Here is a 21,733-nt window from a genome sequence, read left to right on the forward strand (position 1 = left end):
CCTTCATCGATGTTATCACAAATGTTTTTCTTTCCAGTAACTTGACTCTCATTGTTCGAACATATGCAGTTGTGAATCATGAAGTATACAGTTCTCTAGCATGGAGCAATGAAACGATAGGCATGCCATGTATGGGTTAGAGCGGAAGGCCTCTAAGCGCTCCTTTATTTCTCGGTATTGTACTATCAATGTTCAGGTTGCCTCAGATACCAGTTAATTCCAGACTTTTTCGACCTCAGACCCTCCAGAGGTATGGGACTACAACTCCCATCAGCCCTGATCATTGGGAAGAATAGGGTTTATAGTGCAGCAAAATCTGAAGGGCACCATGGTAGCTACTCTTGGTTTGTAAACTGAACCCCTGGTTCCAGTCTTAGCAAATGTTTGATATCTGAGCACTCAATTCTTCTATTTCATTTCTGGCTGGAGAGTTTCAGGAAGGACTTTGCTAAAGCATGACGATTAGTATGCAAATATTCAGCAGTACATCAGAGAACTATGTATAGAGTTGTTCACACACTGGGCTACCGAGTTTTCAGCATGTAGTCTCATTGATTTAGGGGGAACTTTGAGATAGCATTGTGTAGCAGTTAGAGGACTGGACCAAGACCTGAGAGATCATGGTTCAAATCCACACTCAACCATGTAGCTAACTTGGTGACCTTGGGCTTGTCACTGCCTCTCAGTGTAACCTACCTTACAGGGTTGTTGTGAGAATAAAATTGGGAACAGGGAGAATCATGTACACCACCTTGAGCTCCTTGGAGGAAAGGTGGAATATAAGAAGAATAAGAATAATAAACTTTCCATTAAAAACAAATGACCAAATATGTGCCCTCAATTGCTCCCCCGCCCTATTAAAAGCTGAAAATTGGTTCTAAACTCTTAATCACTTTGTATTGCTCTCCCATGAATTCTTTTGGGACCAACATCATAGAATCATAGAATTATAGAGTTGAAGGGACCAGAAGGGTCATCTAGTCTAACCCCTTGCAATGCAGGAATCTTTTTTCCAATGTGGGGCTCAAACCCACGACCGTAAGATTACGAGTCTCATGCTATACCAACTGAGCTATCAGGTGGAGATGATAGGCCATCCTTGTCACAAACACCTCCAATCTCAGCAGCCTGAAACATGGTTTTTTAAAAGCTTGTAATGTGTACTAGAACAGGCTGTGCACACGTAGATCTGCAGGATTGCAACCTTGGGCTTCTTTCATTAGGAATCTCCCAGTAAAAGGCAGCAGGTTCAAGCACAGACACAGAAAGATGCCTGCAAAGTTAGATTCCCCGTCTAACTTCTTTCCCACAGAACTGATTTAATTTTGCTATGAAAAAGCTGCTGTCTTCGCAATGAGCTTACTGTGCATTTTCCTGTGGAATACTGTGAGAAAACCACTGCATGACTCAAGCTGAAAGGACGTTTTACAGGTAAATTCCCATGACAAAGAAAATGGGGTGTGGGGAAAGGATTGTGCTATTTATCATCTCTAGAGCAGGTAGAATCCAGGAGAAAAACAACTGTATTTATACATGACATATGTATTTTATTTATATTAAATGTCTATACCATATTTTGGGAGGGTTATTTGGAGAATTGCAATGAATATACAGAGAATATTGGGGATGAAAAAGAACCAATTATCTTCTACAAGAATACCACAAGCATAGCAGAAGTCACTTGCTCACTCCAACGAACTAAGGCTATCATGAGTCTGCCAAGAATTCTGGCTGTTTGGAGCTGTCTATGAAAAGGATCTGAAAAAGCAGGGGAAGGGAGATGGTATGGAGGAATGTTGGTGGAAAAGGGGTGAGCACTCTTGCATGGTGTGTGTGTGTGTGTGTGTGTGTGCACGTGCAGGCATGTTTTTGTGGCCCACTGCTCCTTTGTTCAGCATGCTCTAGTCCAGTGGCCATTTGAGTTGTCAGCCATTGTCCTTTAATCTGCTTTTGTCTCCTGCAAATTCTGAACAGCTTCCAGCCTTTTGTCCATTCTGCAAACTATCTGAAACCATCTAATTTCGAAAAGTTCAAGCGGACTGTTCAATGGCTTCAAATTACTGAAATATCAGAGGTTGGGAACAGAAGACCTCTGATACCAAAGGGTCCTGAAAACAGCCATCAAAATCTCGGGCAGGTGGATTTTGTTGGTTGAAGCTGTTCAGCAATTCTGACATTTGCATCATGCAAGCTAGCCTACATAAGTTCAATACTAAATGCAGCTGATGGATTATTTCCCTAAAGCAGGTGGCACCAAAGTGATTATTACTATCAGTTTGCTCAAGTATCTGTCAAAGTCGAAATCTATTATGTGGCATGAAATACAAACGCTAAAAAATAAGGACAGAAACAAGACCAGAAAAACAACAGCAGCACTCTTCCTTAGTACATTTTGAAATTATCTGGATTTCAAGACAAGAAAAATGCATCCAGATATAAAAGAATCCCAGCACCCTTTTATCATAGAAATACTGATAATTCTCCTGATGGATTTTATATCCTCCTTTAGTCAAATAAATGTTTACAGGAAAATAAGCCTATTTTTAACATGCAGAAATGTGGTGACAGAACAGGCAGCAAAGAAACCTAGTCTTTGAAACAGCCATTTATCCTCTTTGTAAGCAAAAGAGAATAATCCTTATCAGAGGCTTGCATGATACTCACTCAGTATCATTCAGTGCATTCAGTTTTCAGGCCCACAAGGGACACAGGGTGAAACAAAAAGAGCAGTACTAGAGCCAAAGAAACAGGTGATGGCTTCTGTCTATCATTTCAACTTTAAGATTTAGTTTTTCTATCTGAACGGTAGATCCCAAGAGACTCAAAATAGATAACGTCTTAAGATAACCCAGCCAAAATATGCACAAATAAAAGGGCATCCTCTGCAGGCAGACTATGCATTATGTAATTCTGGATTTGCAAACAATGGACATGGTAGAGGTAGTCTGCCCTATCAGATCTTAATAGCAAGAGTCTTCCAGTACCAGATATCACAGAGGTACGGAGAAACCTAATACGAACTCCTGGCTCTCAAAGACCTTCAAAAAGCATAAGGGTGATTTCAAACATAAATCTTAATTGCCTAATGATTTACATTTGTTTTAATTTATATATGATAACTTTCCACCAACAAGTGGCCACCAAGGGCTGACTTGTGGAAATCAAAATATTACAGGATTTTCAAAATTCTGGGGTGGGGGGAATACTTATTCACGACAAAGAAAAATAAATAACCATTTAATTCAGTGTTTCCTTTGTTTATGTGAGTGAAACGGGTAAATGAAAATCTAATTTAATGGTTTACTTGCTCTTGTACAAAAAATGCAATTGTTAAATGCTACCTGAGTTTGAACATAAGGGTATTAATTCAGCTTCCATACAAAGTCGGGAAAGCCAGTATTTAGTACCGTTTACTCTAAATAAATGTTTCTACAAATTTACATTTTCTCTTGCACTACACTATGAACTCACATATATATTGTCAAGTCGTAATCTTTTAAGTAACAGCTGATGAGTATTAAAATTTAAAGAATCACCCAATACTAGCATTCTAAAATCCATTATTTTCTCAAGCCAAAAATCATTTGTACTATAGTATTTATAGAAACATCACATTTCTGAAAACTATCAAATCAAAATCAAAAACATAATATAAACATTACAAGCAACAGAAAACATTTCAAACACTACTAAAACGTTTAAAAGGCCACATAAAAATGTGTCTTGTTAACTTTTCTAAAACAGAGAGGGCGAGGACCAAAGGTCGCTCTGAAAGGAGCATATTCCACAATCTGGGAGGCACACAGGAGAAAATCCTTTCATGCACACCATCAAGAGGATGTCTTACAGGTAGCAGTATCCTAAACTAACATCTCAAACCGAGTCTGGGAAACACTGGCAACTAGCACAGATCTTTCAATATTGGAGTAATATAATCCTGATGCTGCCTAGTAGTTGAGCAGCTGTATTTTGTACCAAATGAAGCATCTAAACCAGTGGTTCCCAACCTTTTTTTGGCCATGCCCCACCTAAGCATCTCTAAAATCCTGACCCCCCCCCCCATTGACATATAATTCTTATTATTCAAAAAGTGAACTCCTGTTCACGTGGAGGAAGCCTAAAAGGTCATTAACTTGGTCTAACTCATTATCAAATTGCCCCTCTTAAAAATCAAATTGACCCCCTGTGGGTATGTGCCCCACGTTGGGAACCATGGATCTAGACACTCTTCATGGGACGGGGAACAATGCAGCAGTCTAAATGTGTTATAACAAAGCATGAATCTGGTCTCCAAGCTGGATTCAGCTCTAGCATCTTCTCCTTTGTTCAGATATTTACTTTGAATGCCAACATCCAACTCAACTACCTGCCATTGACAATTCTACATCAACCCTCTGTCTTCACAAACCCTCATTACTGCATCCCTCTCCCGATGAAGATACTATGATCAGGTTTCATCTGCTGCTGATCAAAATGCCTACTGCTTTAGGTTCTTCTGTTCCCTCCCCATTTAGATCAACTGAGCCTTTTGTTAACAGAAAGTTTTATATTACCTTCCTATTTTCAGTTCATTCCCTCATTGAATTTCCTGCAGCCTTGTTGATCGAACAGTATCTGTTGCCTCAACCCCCACCCCGCAGAATCTCCTTGCAATGTATTATAAACACTTTATTCTTTAAAGCTGGTCTTTTGCCCACATTTATTCCCTCTGTTTATAAGTATTTTCTACTGTATAACTGACACTAAAGCAAAATAAATTGCAGGTATAATCATTGGTGGCTGTTTTGCTCCTTCTAATCTACAGAGGGTGACATTCTTAAGGAAGGAAATTACATTTTTCTGATACTTATACACATATACACTGTTTGTCACAACGTAGTATATGACAGGACAACAGGATCAAATCACCCAGATAATTTCAGTAGGAAGCTGCACATGAAGTTCAATAACTTCTTATGTGTCACAGGATGGGTTTAATAAGCATTTGGAATGTACGATACTTGATTATGAATACTAAGAAATTCTCACAGATGGTATTATCCTCCCTGCCCCAGCATATTCTCTGTGGCTTTATCCTCTTGGTTAGCACATAACATTTAGCCATGGTTTATTCAGATATGGCTGTTTGATCATCCAAACCCTACCTACTGGTTTAACTATATTTTGTTTCCTGTCAACAAGCCACGATCTGAAGCCATGATTTGTCATTGGCTTATGAACCTTAGTTTGTTTTAACTATGGCTTGGTGCAAATTTCCTTAACCATAGTTTTTTTGGCTATTTCACCTCAGCAGTTCCCCAAGCTACAAATACGGGAGGTGACAGCAGCTAGAAAATAAGGCAAGCTTTGGATAAATAAACCACGGTCTAGTTGTGGTTAGCTCATGGTTTGGTCAACAAACCATGGATTAGTGTTACATGTGAACCAGGCAATTATCTATCATTTCTCTCTCTCTTTCTTATCTGAACAGATTCTGTGAAAACTCCACCCCACAAGATTTAACACAACTTGATAACTAGAGGCTTTGAAAACAAAAGTCGTATTTCAGAGCAAATTACCTTCTCTTGGTACTGACGCCGTGATGAATCCAAAGACTGAATCAGGGCTGTTGCATGACCCACAAACATGGCGTAGCAGGTGGCCCCCACAATCATACTCAGCATGGTTATCCAGAGATCCGACATACTGACAGGGGCTCTGGCTCCATAACCAATGCAAAGCATGTGGCTCATGGCTTTGAAGAGAGCATATGAGTATTGTTTCCCCCAGGAATCATTCTGCAACAGAGAAAGGTAACAGAGAAGGGGTTTGAGTCAGCTAGGGCAACAAAGGAATCTGAGCCTATGTCAGAAGAAGATAACTTATCTTGAAGGAGCGTCCTTTCAATACATAACTCAGAAATGTTAAAAGGGATATTCATTATCACTACATCGTCACAATAATGCCTTCGAGGATGTCAGATATCGATACAATCGCACAGAAAACTGTTTCACACATTGGATTTCCTTACCAATATTGTATTCTTAAGCTCACTGGGTGAAAGGGAAAGAAAAGAAGACATTCAAGGCCTTGGGATCAACGTATTTAAAATAATAAATAAATAAATAAATAAATAAATAAATAAATAGACAGGTACTATTTTGATAACTAGTAAGATAGCTTTAAGGGACGCGGGTGGCGCTGTGGGTTAAACCACAGAGCCTAGGACTTGCCGATCAGAAGGTCGGCGGTTCGAATCCCTGCGACGGGGTGAGCTCCCGTTGCTCAGTCCCTGCTCCTGCCCACCTAGCAGTTCGAAAGCACGTCAAAGTGCAAGTAGATGAATAGGTACCACTCCGGCGGAAAGGTAAACGGTGTTTCCGTGCACTGCTCTGGTTTGCCAGAAGCGGCTTAGTCATGCTGGCCACATGACCCGGACACCGGCTCCCTCGGCCAATAAAGTGAGATGAGCACTGCAACCCCAGAGTCGGTCATGACTGGACCTAACGGTCGGGGTCCCTTTACCTTTACCTTTAATATAGCTTTACCCTTCATAGAATGATAGAACTGTAGAGCTGGAAGGGACCACGAGAGTCATTTAGTCCAACCCCCTGCAATGCAGGAATCTTTTGCCCAATGTGGGGCTTGAACCCACAACCCGGAGCTCTACCAACTGAGCTCCACATTAGCCAGCCTTCCCAAACCTGATGCTCTTTGGATGTTGACAACTACAATTTCCATCTGTCCTCACCATTGCCCATGCCAGCTGGGGATGATGGAAGCTGTACTCAAAAACATCTGGAGGGCACCAGGATGGGGAGGGCTGGCAATAAGTAATATGTTGCAAACCTCTGACAGTGCTGATTACATGGCTAAAGAGGGAGGGGTGAACTGACTCCCCAGCCCTTCCTTCTTCCTCCTCTGAACAGGGAATTGGCTGCAAGAGCAGATAGCAGAGAATATCTGTTTAGCGCTGTGTGCAGAGTCTAAATGCAGCAACCCGGAGTCACCCATGCCTCAGACTGCTGAAGCACAGGATAGGAGATGACCTTCTTGTAATTTACTCAGTCAGAGATCATGCATGGATTTCCACCATGGTGTGCAAAGGATATATGGACTGAGGTTTAGGTAAGTGTGGGTTTTCTATGATTCAGGTGAATACACACACACACACACACACACACACATCCCCATCCCCCATACACTTTGGTCCAAAGCAGATAGTTTTTAGAAACACGTAATCCAAACTGTAAATCTTTTATTTCCACATCGACTTTTAAAACAGGGCTATTCTGTTATTTTGTTAGCCTCCTTCCTGCCAAAAGCTCCTACAAAAATGCGGCATTTTTGTTTCATTTTAAAATCTCTTCTGCTCCTCAGAGGAGCTGGAGGAAGCATGCCATCTACCTTGGAAAGGGGGCATTTAATTTCTTATTTGACATCGAGTTTATCGCTGGCTTCAGCTTAGTAGTAATCCATTTTAACTGATATAAATAGAAAAACATTAATTTGAGGGGGGAAATAACCTATTAAAGACAGTAATTGTGGCAAATACGAAAGCTGTTTATCCAAGGATTGATTATGTAATAAAGCTTGAGGATGTCAGGAAATCTTCACGTTTGTAAAAAGCACCGGTCGCTGATTATTTGCAATTAGTCTACCAAGTCTAAGCCTTAATTTATAGGTCTTCCTTAGTAATCAGTGTTTAAATACAGTGCATCTTCTGTGTTTAAGGGTCTTTTCTATGCTGCTTAGTCAAGGAATACTGCCTCCCACACAGAGGTCCCACACAGCAAAAGATAACCAGGATGAAGCTAAGCTGCAATCCAATATCCACTAACTCAGTGGAGCTTACTTCTGAAAAGGCATGCAGAAGATTTCAACGACTAACAGAGCAAGCAGTGCGACTCAATTAGTTGTAACTGACTTGTTCTGTTGGAAATATGTTCTTTTTACAATAAGCAGTATATTATCAGCTAAAGCGACACCGTCATTTTCCTATACTGTGCCACTTTAAGGCTGCAGGCAGGCGATTGCATGTGTGAACGCTTTCCTGGAACAAAATAATCCTGTTTGAAAAATGTCTCTGGGTATGTCACTGAGAAGAATAAACTAAATGTTTCTTCCTGGCATGCTAGGTTTCTAAGTTCAGGGAAGTGGGCTTCCTCCAACCCTCCTTGCATGGAAACAAGGCAGCTCAGTGGCATAATAACAACAACAACAACAACAACAACAACGGTGTTGGTGCTGACCTTTAAAGCCCTAAACAGCCTCGGTCCTGTATACCTGAAGGAGTGTCTCTACCCCCATTGTTCAGCCCAGACACTGAGGTCCAGCTCCGAGGGCCTTCTGGTGGTTCCCTCCCTGCGAGAAGTGAGGTTACAGGGAACCAGGCAGAGGGCCTTCTCGGTAGTGGCACCCGCCCTGTGGAACACCCTTCCTTCAGATGTGAAGGAAATAAGCAGGTATCCTATCTTTAAAAGACATCTGAAGGCAGGCCTGTTCAGGGAAGTTTTTAATATTAATGCTGTACTGTTTTAACACTTGATTGGAAGCCGCCCAGAGTGGCTGGGGAAACTCAGCCAGATGGGCAGGGTATAAATAATAAATTATTATTATTATTATTATTATTATTATTATTATTATTATTATACTGGTGCAAACTCAACACTGAGGGAGACCTACATTTCTGATCAAGAGACTCTCTAGGTTGCTGACCACAGCCTGAGAGAAAGTAGAATTCATTCCCCCCCCTTCAGTATTCATCATAAACATTGGTGTATGATATGTATGCCACCAAGTGCCCTTTCCCATCCCACCAAGCAAAGGGACATGGTTAAACAGGGAAGGCAGAAGAGCAAGTGGAGGACCGGAATGGCTGAAAAGCACCTCTTTGGCCATGTCTTTCATCTCCAAAGGCAATGCACATCTTTCACATAGATTAAGGGTCACTAATGTGGCACCTGCAGGTGCCCATGTGACCACCACTACCTCATATGCTGCCCGTGAAAGATCTGTGTAAATGCTCCCTCCTCAAAAATCCACAATACGGAAGAGACGGTTTGCTCTTCCTGCTCAGTTCCTGTTTCCAGTGGCTTCACCTTTCCAGCATTCCCTGAACATGCTCTCATTTCATTGGATGCCAGGCCTGGCCACTCAGCTGTTCAGAACAGATTGGCGAACACAGCAGCAGCTGACGTAGCTGCCTCTTCCCTCATTGATGGGATGGCTGACTGGGGAGTGGATAGGATATTCCTGTACCATTTTGTAAGTCCTATTTCATGTGGCAACCATTGTGACACCCCCACAGCAACCATTTTCTGATATTACAGAGAGAGAGCCAGGCAGGCAGGCAGGCAGACATTTGGGACTGGTGCCCTCAACACCTTCTTAAAATTCCAAATGTGTCCACAAACACTGGTTCCCTCAGCCAATAAAGTGAGATGAGCGCCGCAACCCCAGAGTCGGTCACGACTGGACCTAATGGTCAGGGGTCCCTTTACCTTTACTACCCTTCATAGAATGATAGAACTGTAGAGCTGGAAGGGACCACAAGAGTCATTTAGTCCAACCCCCTGCAATGCAGGAATCTTTTGCCCAACGTGGGGCTTGAACCCACAGCCTGGAGCTCTACCAACTGAGCTCCACATTAGCCGGCCTTCCCAAACCTGATGCTCTTTGGATGTTGACAACTACAATTTCCATCTGTCCTCACCATTGCCCATGCCAGCTGGGGATTCCAAATGTGTCCACTGGCCTAAAATGTTTGGTGACCTCTGATGTTGTTGTTCAATTGTTCTTTAATCCACAGCCTCACCTCTGATACCTTTTATTTTATTTTTTTACCAGGACAGATGGCAAGGCATGCACTCTTTCTAGTTTGAGGATGGATGATTGATTCATCATCACAGGTAGAAATGTGCATTCGCCATCCTCAAAACTACAAGGCAGCCACCATCTCAGGTAACCATCTGTTGTTTAATGGTGTTTTCAAGTTTTGATGAAGTTATTCCTGGGAGATTCTCTCGTCAAGCAAATCAGCTCTGTTGCCACACAGCAGCTTCGTCCCTTAGGCAAGGCTTATCATCACTCATCCATACACCCACATTCGGATATAAATTGATTCAGAAATTTTGAAGCTTGAAGGTTATTGCCTAAATGGGGCTTTCCTTCTCTTGTTACGGCAGGCTAGTTCCAGCTGTCACAGCCTGGTGGTGCGGGTTTGCAGAATTATTGCCCCAAAGCAGATGCTTCTGCTTTGCAGCAAAAGGGAAAATAAATTATTGGCTGTTTCCAGTGATATTTTGAGCACAAATGCTTTGAATTTTGTTTTTGCTCTGAACGCAGCAGCCTCATTCTTTTCTCACAGAAGGATTTGCAATATTCATTAGCAAAGCAACATTCTAAGGCATACTGGGTTTTCCTTTGAACTGAAGCTGGTTCGGCAGTAGTATTTTTCAAGAAAGTGCAGAATAGATATAGATGGTGGCTAACGTGTGTTCACAGCTTTAAAAGAAACAGTAGTGGGTTTCTGGATATAGTGCAAATGGTAACATGCACAGCCTCAGTCTAGAATTCTTCTCTTTAGTAAATTAAGAAAATGAAGTCCCTTATATCTGCAGAATTTTTTCTCCTCTTGGAATTAAAATCCTTCTCTCGGAATGTCTCTGTGACTTGTTAGAAAGTTAGCTTGCTTCTCCTTCCTTGTCCTCTTTTGTTAATTAAAATATTGAAAATAGAGCGTTGTTAGTAACTGAGACATTATACAACAGACTACTGCTGAAAGATTATGGCCAAGCCAAGTTTTGACTTGGTAACAGTGGTGATCTGATAAGAAAATAAAAACAGATGATTCCTAAGTTTTATATAGTAACAAGTCTTGGAGACAGACAGTTGAAGGAGTGAAGTGATATAAACCTGACTAGCTATTCCACAGCATGTTCTCTCTCTAAGAAGTGCAAATGGAACCTCCAAGGCAATGGAAGCTGTTTACAAAAAAACTGTGGGGGTGGGGGACATCCCTCAGCGGATGCATACTTTCCACAGCAAACAATGCATTTTGCAGAAATACTCAGTATACAATGTGGAAACCACCAAGTTTAAAGCACCTCCTGTGCAGAAACAGTCTTTATGGAAATTTACATTACCATGCCCCAGGAATTCACAGCAGTAAGATGCTGAATGTAAACATCTATGCTCAAGCCAGTGGATCAGAGGAACACAGGGGCAATCTTATATTCTCAAAATGTTTTTTTGTGAAATTAGCCAAGATGGAAGCATGTTAAACACGAGCCTTGATGTTTTTATGCATGCTGTGATCCTACCTGCTTTACGTTTTAAATGTAGCCATTCACCTTGTTGTATGTTCTGACTGCTAGCATTGGCTGATTGGCAAAAAGAGTTGTTCCCTGCCTTAGTGGGTCCTGAACCACTTTCTCAGGGAGGGCTGTGTACCTGTCCACTATCTGGTCCTGCCTGGGTGCTGTACAGTGGGTAGTCTCTTCCCTTTTCTTAGTGTGTTTTACTCTAGTTATAAGCAGCTCAAGAGGAGATGGACCCTTGGGACAAAGGAACTTGCCTTACACCAAGTCAGACTCTTTGTCCGTCTAAGGTAAAGGTAAAGGGACCCCTGACCATTAGGTCCAGTCATGGCCGACTCTGGGGTTGCAGCACTCATCTCACTTTATTGGCCGAGGGAGCCGGCGTACAGCTTCAGGTCATGTGGCCACCATGACTAAGCTGCTTCTGGCGAATCAGAGCAGTGCATGGAAACACTGTTTAGTGTCCGTCTAGTTCAGTATTAACTACTCTGGCTGGCAGCAGCTCACCATGGTTTCAGGCAGGGGACATTTCTAGCCGTACTTGCGAGATGGCAGGAATTAAAGTTAAGACCTGCATGCAATGCAGGTGCTCTATCACTGAACAATGACCCTCTCCTGCCTACAGAGATGCCTGGAGATTAACAGAAGTGGGTTCATGGCTGCCTGTGCTACTGGGACTCGTGGAAAGGCAATTTTCTGAAATAATTGTGTGTGCTGTGTGCGCATGTTGATTCAGTTGTTTGTCTCCTTGTAGACCTGAATTCATTGGTTACTTTTGTCTGTGGGCAGCAGGGTGGACTTTGCTGGTGTTTCCATGGGTGTGGATCCAGAGTTGGCCTCCACAGTCACTTACGGACTCATTGTTAAAACCGTGTTTATGGAAGACAATCTTACTTGGCTACGAGTGATCGCCAAAGAAGAAGAATACATCTCCTCCCCTCTTCAAATTATAGGCTACAGGATAGCTTGGCCCAATATCCACTTTGCATCATTTATATATCTCAGAGCCAGTCCTTAAGAATTCTACAATAATTACACATAGCATATATGCTCTTTGGGGAATCTCAGGTCTGGTGGCCAAATGCAGCCCTCTAGACCCCTCTTGATACTCTCTCCAGGCTACACCCTTCAATGCTTTACACGCTTAATGTTTTTCACCTGCTTGGATTGTGTCCTTGAATTCTGATAATGCCTCTTTCTTGCCCAGTTGGAGGAGAGAGAGGGATCCTTAGAAACTAGTCTACTATACACAGGCAAATTTACATTTGTTGCTCCACTCACATTTGACTCTGGCCCTGCTCGCTACTAACATGTGCCCCTTACAAGGTTGCCTGGAAAGGAATGTGCCCCCCTGGTAGAAAAAGGGTCCCCTGTCACAGTGTAAATAGCATAATGGTAATGCCACTAGAAAGTGCAGAAATGCTTAGCAATCATTTCAAACACCTTTCTGAATGGAAGCATAGCATATCTATTCACATCTGAGTACCAAGCCATGGTGTTCTGATTACAGGATGATCTACAAAATTACTCTGCAGCGCAAATATAGAATCCACCTGCTAGTCTTCTTTAAAGGAAAACTACATTGGGAGTTCTAAAAATGTAAAGATGTTAATGTTGTTGCTTAATTCTGCCATTTCACAGGAAGCCAAAAATTGGGGGCAAGAAAACAAGGTAGGGAATGTTTATTCTAAGTATTTAATACCGCTCTTCAAGCATATTCCTATGGCAGTTTTTTTTTTTTAAAAAAAAGAATAAAACAGATAGCATGTACATAAATAAGTAAAAAAAAAAAAAAAAAGGCAAAAGCCACAAAAACTATACAGGCAGTGATAAATAAATTAATCAGCATGGTTAAAATTGCCCCTCAAAATCTCAGGGGAATAAAAAAGGACAATATAATGGATTCCAGGCAATGATCTCTAGGGACTACAAATGGAATGCCCTATCATAGGTTGGAAAATCTCCAGGAAAAATTCACACAGCCTGGATAGCTCAGCTGGTTAGAGAATGGGGCTGATAACACCAAGGTTGCAGGTTTGATCCCCATAATGGACAGCTGCTTATTCCTACATTGCAGGGGGCTGGACTAGATTATCCTCAGGGTGGCTTCCTACTCTACAATTCTATGATTCAATCTCATTCCTAAAGCAAGCACCCGTTGTACCTATGCTTCTGTGTTCATGTGTCATTTCAGTTGCAGTTAGTGGTCTGGTTCACACGCTATGCTAAGCCAAACTATGGATTAAGCAAGCATGTGGGTACCCACAAGGGAAATCGCAACTCGTTTTCCTCTTCCTCCAGTATTGCTGTCATCACTTTACCAAAAACTAAGCTATGGTTTGGCTTAGTGTTATGGGTGAACCTGGACTTGTGGTTTGTATCACTCCCAACAAGCCAGATTTGTTCCAGGTTTACTGCTCATGGTTTGTCTGGGGAAAACAAACCACAAGCTTAGGTTTGCATGGAATACTAAGCCAAACCATGGCTTAGCTCCAGACAGTGGCAACAGCAAGACTGGCAGAGGAGTAAAGCAGCTGTAAATTTCTTTTTGGGTACCGAAATACGTGCTTGCTCTTGCTAAGCCACTGTATTTGGTTTAGTGCTACGTGCAAACAAGACCAGTAAGTTACTCTCTTTGGTTTCAGGAACTGTGTGTTCTTTGTATTTAAAATGGCATTCTGCTGTTGCAAGGCCTTGGGAGAATTGCTAAACCTGCATTCTACCTACAACTCCCGGGCCTACAATCTAGGGAACAATTCATCATGATGTTGTTTCTGCAAAGCCTCCATTCATTTCAAGGAGACTTGCACAGGAATAGAGTTTTGCAAAATGAGTTCTTACATCCCAGTCCCATGTGTTAGATAACTAGCAAAACTGTTGCAAAAGTAGGATCCTGAGATACATATGTTGATGCATTTCTCTACAGGGAGCTATTTAGCCATCACTAAAGAAAGAAGAAAAACAGAGCATATATGGAAACTTAGAAGGTACATAAAATGCCAGTTTATTCTCTTTATAGCCATCATTCTGCCTCTTTTACCCAGAGAAAGAGAAAAATGCATTCGAGGGACTCAACTTCCTCTCATTGACAGCAGTGCTATAGCCATTACCTGGGAGTAAGCCCATTAAATTCAATGGCCTTTATGTTTGTGGGGCCAGGCTGCCAACAGCAACAGAAAAAGAGATTGTGTCTGGTGAAGCTAAGCTACTGCAAGCGAGTGCCCCAACCCTGAGAAACTGTTGCAAAGTACAGTGGTGCCCCGCAAGATGAATGCCTCGCAAGACGGAAAACCCGCTAGACGAAAGGGTTTTCCGTTTTTGAGTTGCTTCGCAGGACGAATTTCCCTATGGGCTTGCTTTGCAAGACGAAAATGTCTTGCGAGTCTTGAGATTTTTTTCCCCGCTCCCCCCCCCTTTATCTAAGCTGCTAAGCCTTTAATAGCCTTTTAGCAGCTAATCCGCTAAGCCGATAAGCCTTTAATAGCCGCTAAACCGCTAATAGCGCTAATCCGTTAAGCCGCTAATAGGGTTGCTTCGCAAGACGAAAAAACCGCTAGACGAAGACACTCGCGGAACGGATTAATTTCGTCTTGCGAGGCACCACTGTATATGCTGCCTCTGGGGAATTTCAGCAAAGTTGTCCCAATTTCTCTGCCCCTAAAACACAAAGGGAAATTTTGAGAGGCCATTTGCACACAACTCTATTTCACAAAGCAAAACAATCTTGCTAACCCTAACTCTGGTGCAAGAATCACTGGGATAAGCATCGTCTCCAAAACCTCCTAGTACAGTACTTCCATATAAAAGGTTCTGGTGATGGAAGCCTTGTCCTCTGAACTGATTGGTGCTATTCCCATTACAGCAGTACCTCGGGTTAAGTACTTAATTCGTTCCGGAGGTCTGTACTTAACCTGAAACTGTTCTTAACCTGAAGCACCACTTTAGCTAATGGGGCCTCCTGTTGCCGCCACGCCGCCGGAGCACGATTTCTGTTCTTATCCTGAAGCAAAGTTCTTAACCTGAAGCACTATTTCTGGGTTAGTGGAGTCTGTAACCTGAAGCGTATATGTGCAAGATAAATAGGGCTGCTTCTAAAATTCTCCTGCTTCAAATCTCCACCTGCATTTTGGAGATCCACATTAGCTGGTTTTGTTTTTGAAATGAAACAAATGCCTCTGAGATTCTCCATGGTTCCATAACTGAATGTTCACAGAGCATTGGGCATGCTGAGTTTGCCACACATTTTTGTTCTCTCAGTTCTCTGATAATTGATAGTTTGTATGTGTGCGTTACTAAAATACAGCAAACATCAATCGTGATGTGGTTGGCATCCGTCTGTCTCTAGGGTGAAGTCAAACTGTTGGAGAGTTACAGTGCCTGCTGTGGCTGTAGAGACTGATATGAGAGAGACATGTTTCATTGCAGCTGGAGCAGATGAAGTTGTCTGGTTCTGCTGCTGCAGGTGTACCATGGTACCCTCCTCATCATTCTCACACAGCAAGCAAAAAGATAGTCTCCTTTAAATAATAAAAAACCCTTCCTTTTTCATATGGAAGAAAGCTATTTAGGGGGAACCAACAACATAAACACCACCAGAAAATGAAAATGGAAACTCTTCCCCACACTTTTTTTTTCCACTGGTGGGGGTGAGGGTGAGGAAAGAAAGAAAGAAAGAAAGAAAGAAAGAAAGAAAGAAAGAAAGAAAGAAAGAAAGAAGAGCTTTCCAGTTCTTTGTTATGTTCTTTGTTTACTTTGCAGCTGGATCTATGGTTGTCTAGCCAGCTGTGGGGGGGGGGGCAGGGTTCCCTCCTGGATTGTTAGCAGGCTCTGCATAATTAGCTGAGCTCTAAGTGGAAATATATGGGTCGCGGGTGGCGCTGTGGGTTAAACCACAGAGTCTAGAACTTGCCAATCGGAAGGTCGGCGGTTCAAATCCCCGCGACGGGGTGAGCTCCCGTTCCTCGGTCCCTGTTCCTGCCAACCTAGCAGTTCGAAAGCACATCAAAGTGCAAGTCAAAGTGCATGTCAAAATGCTGGCCACATGACCTGGAAGCTGTACGCTGGCTCCCTCGGCCAATAAAGCGAGATGAGCCCCACAACCCCAGAGTCGGTCATGACTGGACCTAATGGTCAGGGGTCCCTTTACCTTTACCTTTAAGTGGAAATATACCAGTGAAGCTGAAAAAATTTGCTGGTTTGTACAAGGGCTTATCTTCATTTCTTATGGTTAGGAGGGAGAAAGGAGACAGCAAACAAAGCTGGAGACACCCGTGCCTGCAAAGTATCTGCAAAGTATCTGTAAAGTATTGGTTCAGCTGAGATACCCCCTGGGAAGCTGTTAAGTCTCCACCTTTTGTTCACCAGTATATTGCCTTGTTGAAGCACATATCACAATGTTATTTCAATACAATTCAACTATATGGCAATTTATTGCACAGCCTTAATATATATTTGTAAAGTACCATATTTTTCCAAGTATAACATGCCCCCCCCCCGTGTATAAAACGACCCCTATTTTGAGGGACACCAAATTAAGGAAATGGGGGTGGGATTGCCCAGGGTTGTTGAGCTTTTTTGGGGGGGCGGAGAGATCACCTGCCTGACCCACAATGCCAACTGCATGCTTCACCGAAGCCACCTATCATCTGCCCACTTGCTGCCAGCTGCCGCCAACGGCCCTCCCAATTGTCGCAGCAGCAGCCAATCCCTTGTCACAGCCACCAATCACCTCCCCAATCGCCGCTGACAATCTCCTGCTTGCGGCTGTCACCAGTCACCCGTCCCCTCTCTGCACTACCCGTGTATAAGATGGCCACATAAAAAAATAGTCTTATACACAGAAAAATACAGTATTCTGTTTTTAGTGTTCTGTTGGAAGCCACCCAGAGTGGCTGGGGAAACCCAGCCAGACGGGCGGGGTACAAATAATAAATTTGTTGTTGTTGTATCAAGATACCGTTTGCCTGTTGTTTTACCAATGTGCAGGAGTAATGAAGGGATGATTGTGTAGGGCATGGAGAACATTTGAAATAACTGCCCTCACATTTTGTAGATATGCAGCCAATTGTTCTATATCAGGTGTGTGGAATCTGTGGCTCTCCAGTTGTTGGTGAACGCCCAGCAGCTCTGGCCATTGGAGCAGGAGAACTGAAGATAGGAGTCAAAGACACATGTGCAGATATTTGCTTGAATGCTGGAGATTTTTCTGTCTTGTAGACACTGTCCTCATCTGCATGTAGCATGAAGTCAAACTGTGGTTGCAGCTCCTAGTTTATCTGGGGAGAGCTAAATCACAAGCCTGGGTTCAGATGACATACTAAGCCAAACCATGGTTTAGCTAAGTGTAACACAGCACCAGAGTGATCAGAGGAGGAGAAAAGTAGCAGCTCTCTCCCTTCCAGGAGTCCACATGCTTTCTGACTTGTGCTAGTCCATGGTTTGGTTTGGCTTAGCATTACATGCAAACAGGGCCATTCAATGGAAATAAGTCCCAGTTGTTTCCTTGGCCTTTCACACAAGTCTGCCTCGAGTTGCAAACTGAAGGTTAGACTCCTAGTTCTTACACAGTTTCAAAGGTAGCTGAGCTGTGCCTACTTCTGCTGTCTTTTCTGTGGCTCTTTATTGAACACAATACAAAATCTGCTCCTTTCATTCAGACTAGCTGGTTTGGCAGTGCTTTTGTTCCTTTGGTTCAGGCACTTGGTTTCTTCAGCAGTTCAGCAGGAAATATGCACTTTTTAGTTCCCAATCTATGCGGAGCGGAAGCCACAAAAGCAGCTGCACAAAGATTGCCAAGACGTGCCAGTCAGCAACTCGGTGACCTACTTTTTATTAGAGTAATTACATTTTTGAAGATATGTCACTATTTTGTCAGGAAAGCTGCACTTGTGAAGCGTCAGCAAACATGCCATTTATCATTAAAGATGTTTCTGGATGTCTACAGTCACTTGGCTGTTGTGAGACTGGCATTGTCACAGTGAGACATCAGGAACAATATTCCAAAATAGAGGAAAAAACCAACAACTAGCAGATGAAAACATGCAGGTGCAGAAAACTATCTATTTTTACTCATAACACTTCTTCTTCTTCTTTTAAAAATAATAATGGATGGGAAGAGTTGGCTTGGGGCAATTTGGGTAAACTAATAATAAAACTAGTTTTTAGATGTTATTGATTGATTTCTAGACATTTATGGCCGGCCCTTCACCCTGAGGGTTACATGCAGGTCAATGCAATTTAACAATGTAATGTATTCCATTCACAAAGGTCTGTGAACAAAGGTGCCTTATATGTAGTAGTAGTAGTAGTAGTTGTTGTTGCTATAATGATCACCATCATCAGGAGGGCTGATTATGCAATTAAATATCCAATCTATAATTTAGTTGGGCTCAGCTCTAGAGTCTGTTGTAAATATAATGCGAAGAAAAAAAGTCTCATGAGACATTTTCCCAGAGAAAACATTCGAGGGTTTTTTAAATTTTATTTCACACACACACCCCACGAAAAAGTAGCTCCCTTTACAGCATTTTATCCACATATTCCCCATCATTTTTGTGCATGTTAACAACAATTCTGCTGCCAACACATAATGCCCTGGGACTAGGCTCGGTCCTGGGCATTGTGGAGGACACAAAATGGTGGTTAGGCTGCCACATGTACGTACAACTTTGAAACAAATAAAAAGGCTATGTTACTACCACTGCTAACGATGAGCTCCTCCCTCCAGAAACTTTAAGATAATCTCCTCTCCTCCTTGGCAAATAAAAGTAAAATGGTCCTGTCTCTTTCCCCACAAATAGGATAAAGAATTTCAAGCAGACATTTTTGCACAGCTCTGTTTTCAAATGTCATGGTGTGTCAGGGAACTGCCATCGGAAGGAAGGGAGGTGAAAGGGCTCACACAGGTTGGGAGAGACTCAGCAGCTGAAGAGGGAACCAGTAGGGGGAGAGGAGGTGAGCTGAGGGAAAGTGAGCTGGAGGGATGGCTCAGAGACACTTCCAGCGAAAACAGTGGGGAGGTTTCAGGACCTCCTGTAGGGACACCCACTCCTCGCCGGAAACTGTCACGCAGAGAGTCCAGAAGACGTGTTTCCGTTAAGGAGCTTTTATGTTGGAAGCGATTCCGAAAGCAACCACTGTCGGAATCTGCCAGCGACTGACGGAGCCATGTTTAAGGGGCTCCGTTACAGACAGAGGTTTGCAAACTTGACCAAACTCTGAGGGACTTGGATTTTACACACAAGCAGCTCATCGTCCCATCACATGATGTACCAACAGAACTGATCAACAAGTGTGCATGCCCCTTGGTAACCTCAAGGCTGTATTACTGCAACACACGCTATGTGGGGTTATCAGTAAGGTTGGTCTGGAGGATGTAACTAGCGTCAAAAGTGGCAACTAAGCTAAGCTGGTGGGGGCAATCTGCCAGCATGTAACATCTTGTCAGTGGTACCTGCCAATCTGTTACTGGGCCAAGTTCAAGGCTTTAGTACTAATATCCAAGGCTATCTACAGCTTGGGATCAAGATACTTGAGAGACTACCTTACTCTTTACATGACCGGTTGGCCACTGTGTTCTGCAGGATAGTTGCTTCTTTTAATTAATTAATTAATTTTTATTATTTATACCTCACCCTTCTGGCTGGGTTTCTCCAGCCACTGTGGGCAACTTACAACATATCTATTCAGATGTCTTCTAAAAGTTGTGTAGTTCTTTATCTACTTGGCAACTGAAGGGAGGGTGGGCGCCACTACCGAGAAGGCCTTCTGCCTGGTTCCCTGTAACTTTGCTTCTCACGGTGAGGGAACCACCAGAAGGAGGAGGAGGACCTCAGTGTCTGGGCTCAGCGATGGGGGTGGAGACGCTCCTTCAGGTATACTGGGCCGAAGCCGTTCTCTAAAATGTCAGAAGCCCACTCCTCAGTAGCTCACAGCAGGACTTCCAGTGTGACTGCCTCTGTTCTGTGGAACAGCATCTCTGCTGAGATACTATAAAGACCCAGTGCTTATGATTTCTGACTAAACATCAGGAAAAACTTTCTGAAAGTGAGAGCTGTTGGGACAGTGGAACAGTCTCCTTCGGGAGGTTGTGGACTCTCCTTCCTTGGAGGTTTTTAAGCAGAGGTTGGATGGCCATCTGTCATGGATGCTTTAGCTGAGTGTGATGGCCTGGGATTGGGACTCAGAGGCTGAACCTGAGGAATCCCAGCCTACACAGGAGTCCCCGCCTCCAGAACCAGTTGAGCCGGAGTTGGGGCATGAGCTTGAAGGGTCCTCACCTGTGCTGGATCCTCAGGTGCAGGCACCAGCTGAGTCTGCTCTGGCCCCTGAGGGGATGGAAGACCCATTGCCTGCAGGTGCTCCACTCTCTGCCCCATCAGGGTAAGAGGAGGTTGCCTCTGGGTCTGGTAACCCTCCAGCCTCTCCTGAGCTGCAGAGGCTCAGGGCAGAGAGGCGGAGGGAACTAAGTTCCTGCAGGAGGAGTGCTCGCCTCCAGGCCAGGAGAGGCGAGTCACCTGTGGACTGGGGCCGCCCTATGCCTCGGGGCAGATAAAAGCCAGTCAGCCCCAGTCCCAGGTTGCGGGAGCAACGTTGTTGCTAGCCTGTTCCTGCCTGCACCCTGTCCTGCTCTTCTGCCAGAGTTCCTGACCCCACCCGACTCCCCGCCTTGGACTCAGCTACAGCTTTGATGGATAACCTCCATACCGGACCATCAACCTCAGACTGGACTCGGACCTCACCTCTCGGTAGCCCCCAGGACCAGCACACTGAGATTCCTGCATTGCAGGGGGTTGGAACAGATGACCTTTAGGGTCCCTTCCAACTCTACAATTCTATGATTCTAACAGAGCAGCAGCAGCAATGGGGCAGGGAGCAAAGAAGAATCTGGTCCCACAATCAATCCCACTGTTTTCTTCTTTTCTTACACCATTACAAAGAAACAAGTTCAGACATCCCCCCTAGCAAGCTTATAGGTCCTCTTCCCAACTCTCTTTCATCTACTTGAAAATAAACCTGACAATGTGCCTCCCATTCCCCTATGCAAGACTTTCATAGCAATACAAACATCCATTGGCAGAATCAGGATGATCATTTGCATTATCTTCAGTTGTCCAAAAAAAGTAATAATTGTGGGGAATGCCCCAATGAAAGAGAACTTAATAATTTAGCACATTTTGGAAGCAAATGATTTTTTATTTTTTTGCAGAAGTATAAAATAATAATTACTTTGTGTAAGAAGGGCATGAACAGTAACATCGATCAGATGCAACTTATAGGGTCGTAAATGTTGATGGTTCATAGCACATATGCTAGGCTAAGAAGGCATGTTGTCCATTGGTAGCGTACTGCAGAGGCAGGTGAGTTATGGAGATTTCACTTTTCCTGAACTGATCATCCATCACTGATCATCGCTTACAGACAAAAGATGACAG

The 21,733-nt window shown here is 43.3% G+C and overlaps 1 protein-coding gene across 1 annotated transcript in view; it reads right to left on the reverse strand.

Moving 5' to 3' along the window:
• Nucleotides 1–21,733, reverse strand: part of HCN1 (hyperpolarization activated cyclic nucleotide gated potassium channel 1) — a 184,272-nt gene that overhangs the window by 51,733 nt on the left and 110,806 nt on the right. Inside the window, exon 4 of the mRNA XM_080972498.1 lies at nt 5,559–5,777. Coding sequence (XP_080828624.1) covers nt 5,559–5,777 — 219 coding nt within the window. The remainder of the gene's footprint in view (nt 1–5,558; nt 5,778–21,733) is intronic.

This window comes from Podarcis pityusensis (genome assembly GCF_964106645.2).
Source record: "Podarcis pityusensis genome assembly, chromosome: 11".
In the NCBI taxonomy this organism is placed as follows: Eukaryota; Metazoa; Chordata; class Lepidosauria; order Squamata; family Lacertidae; genus Podarcis; species Podarcis pityusensis.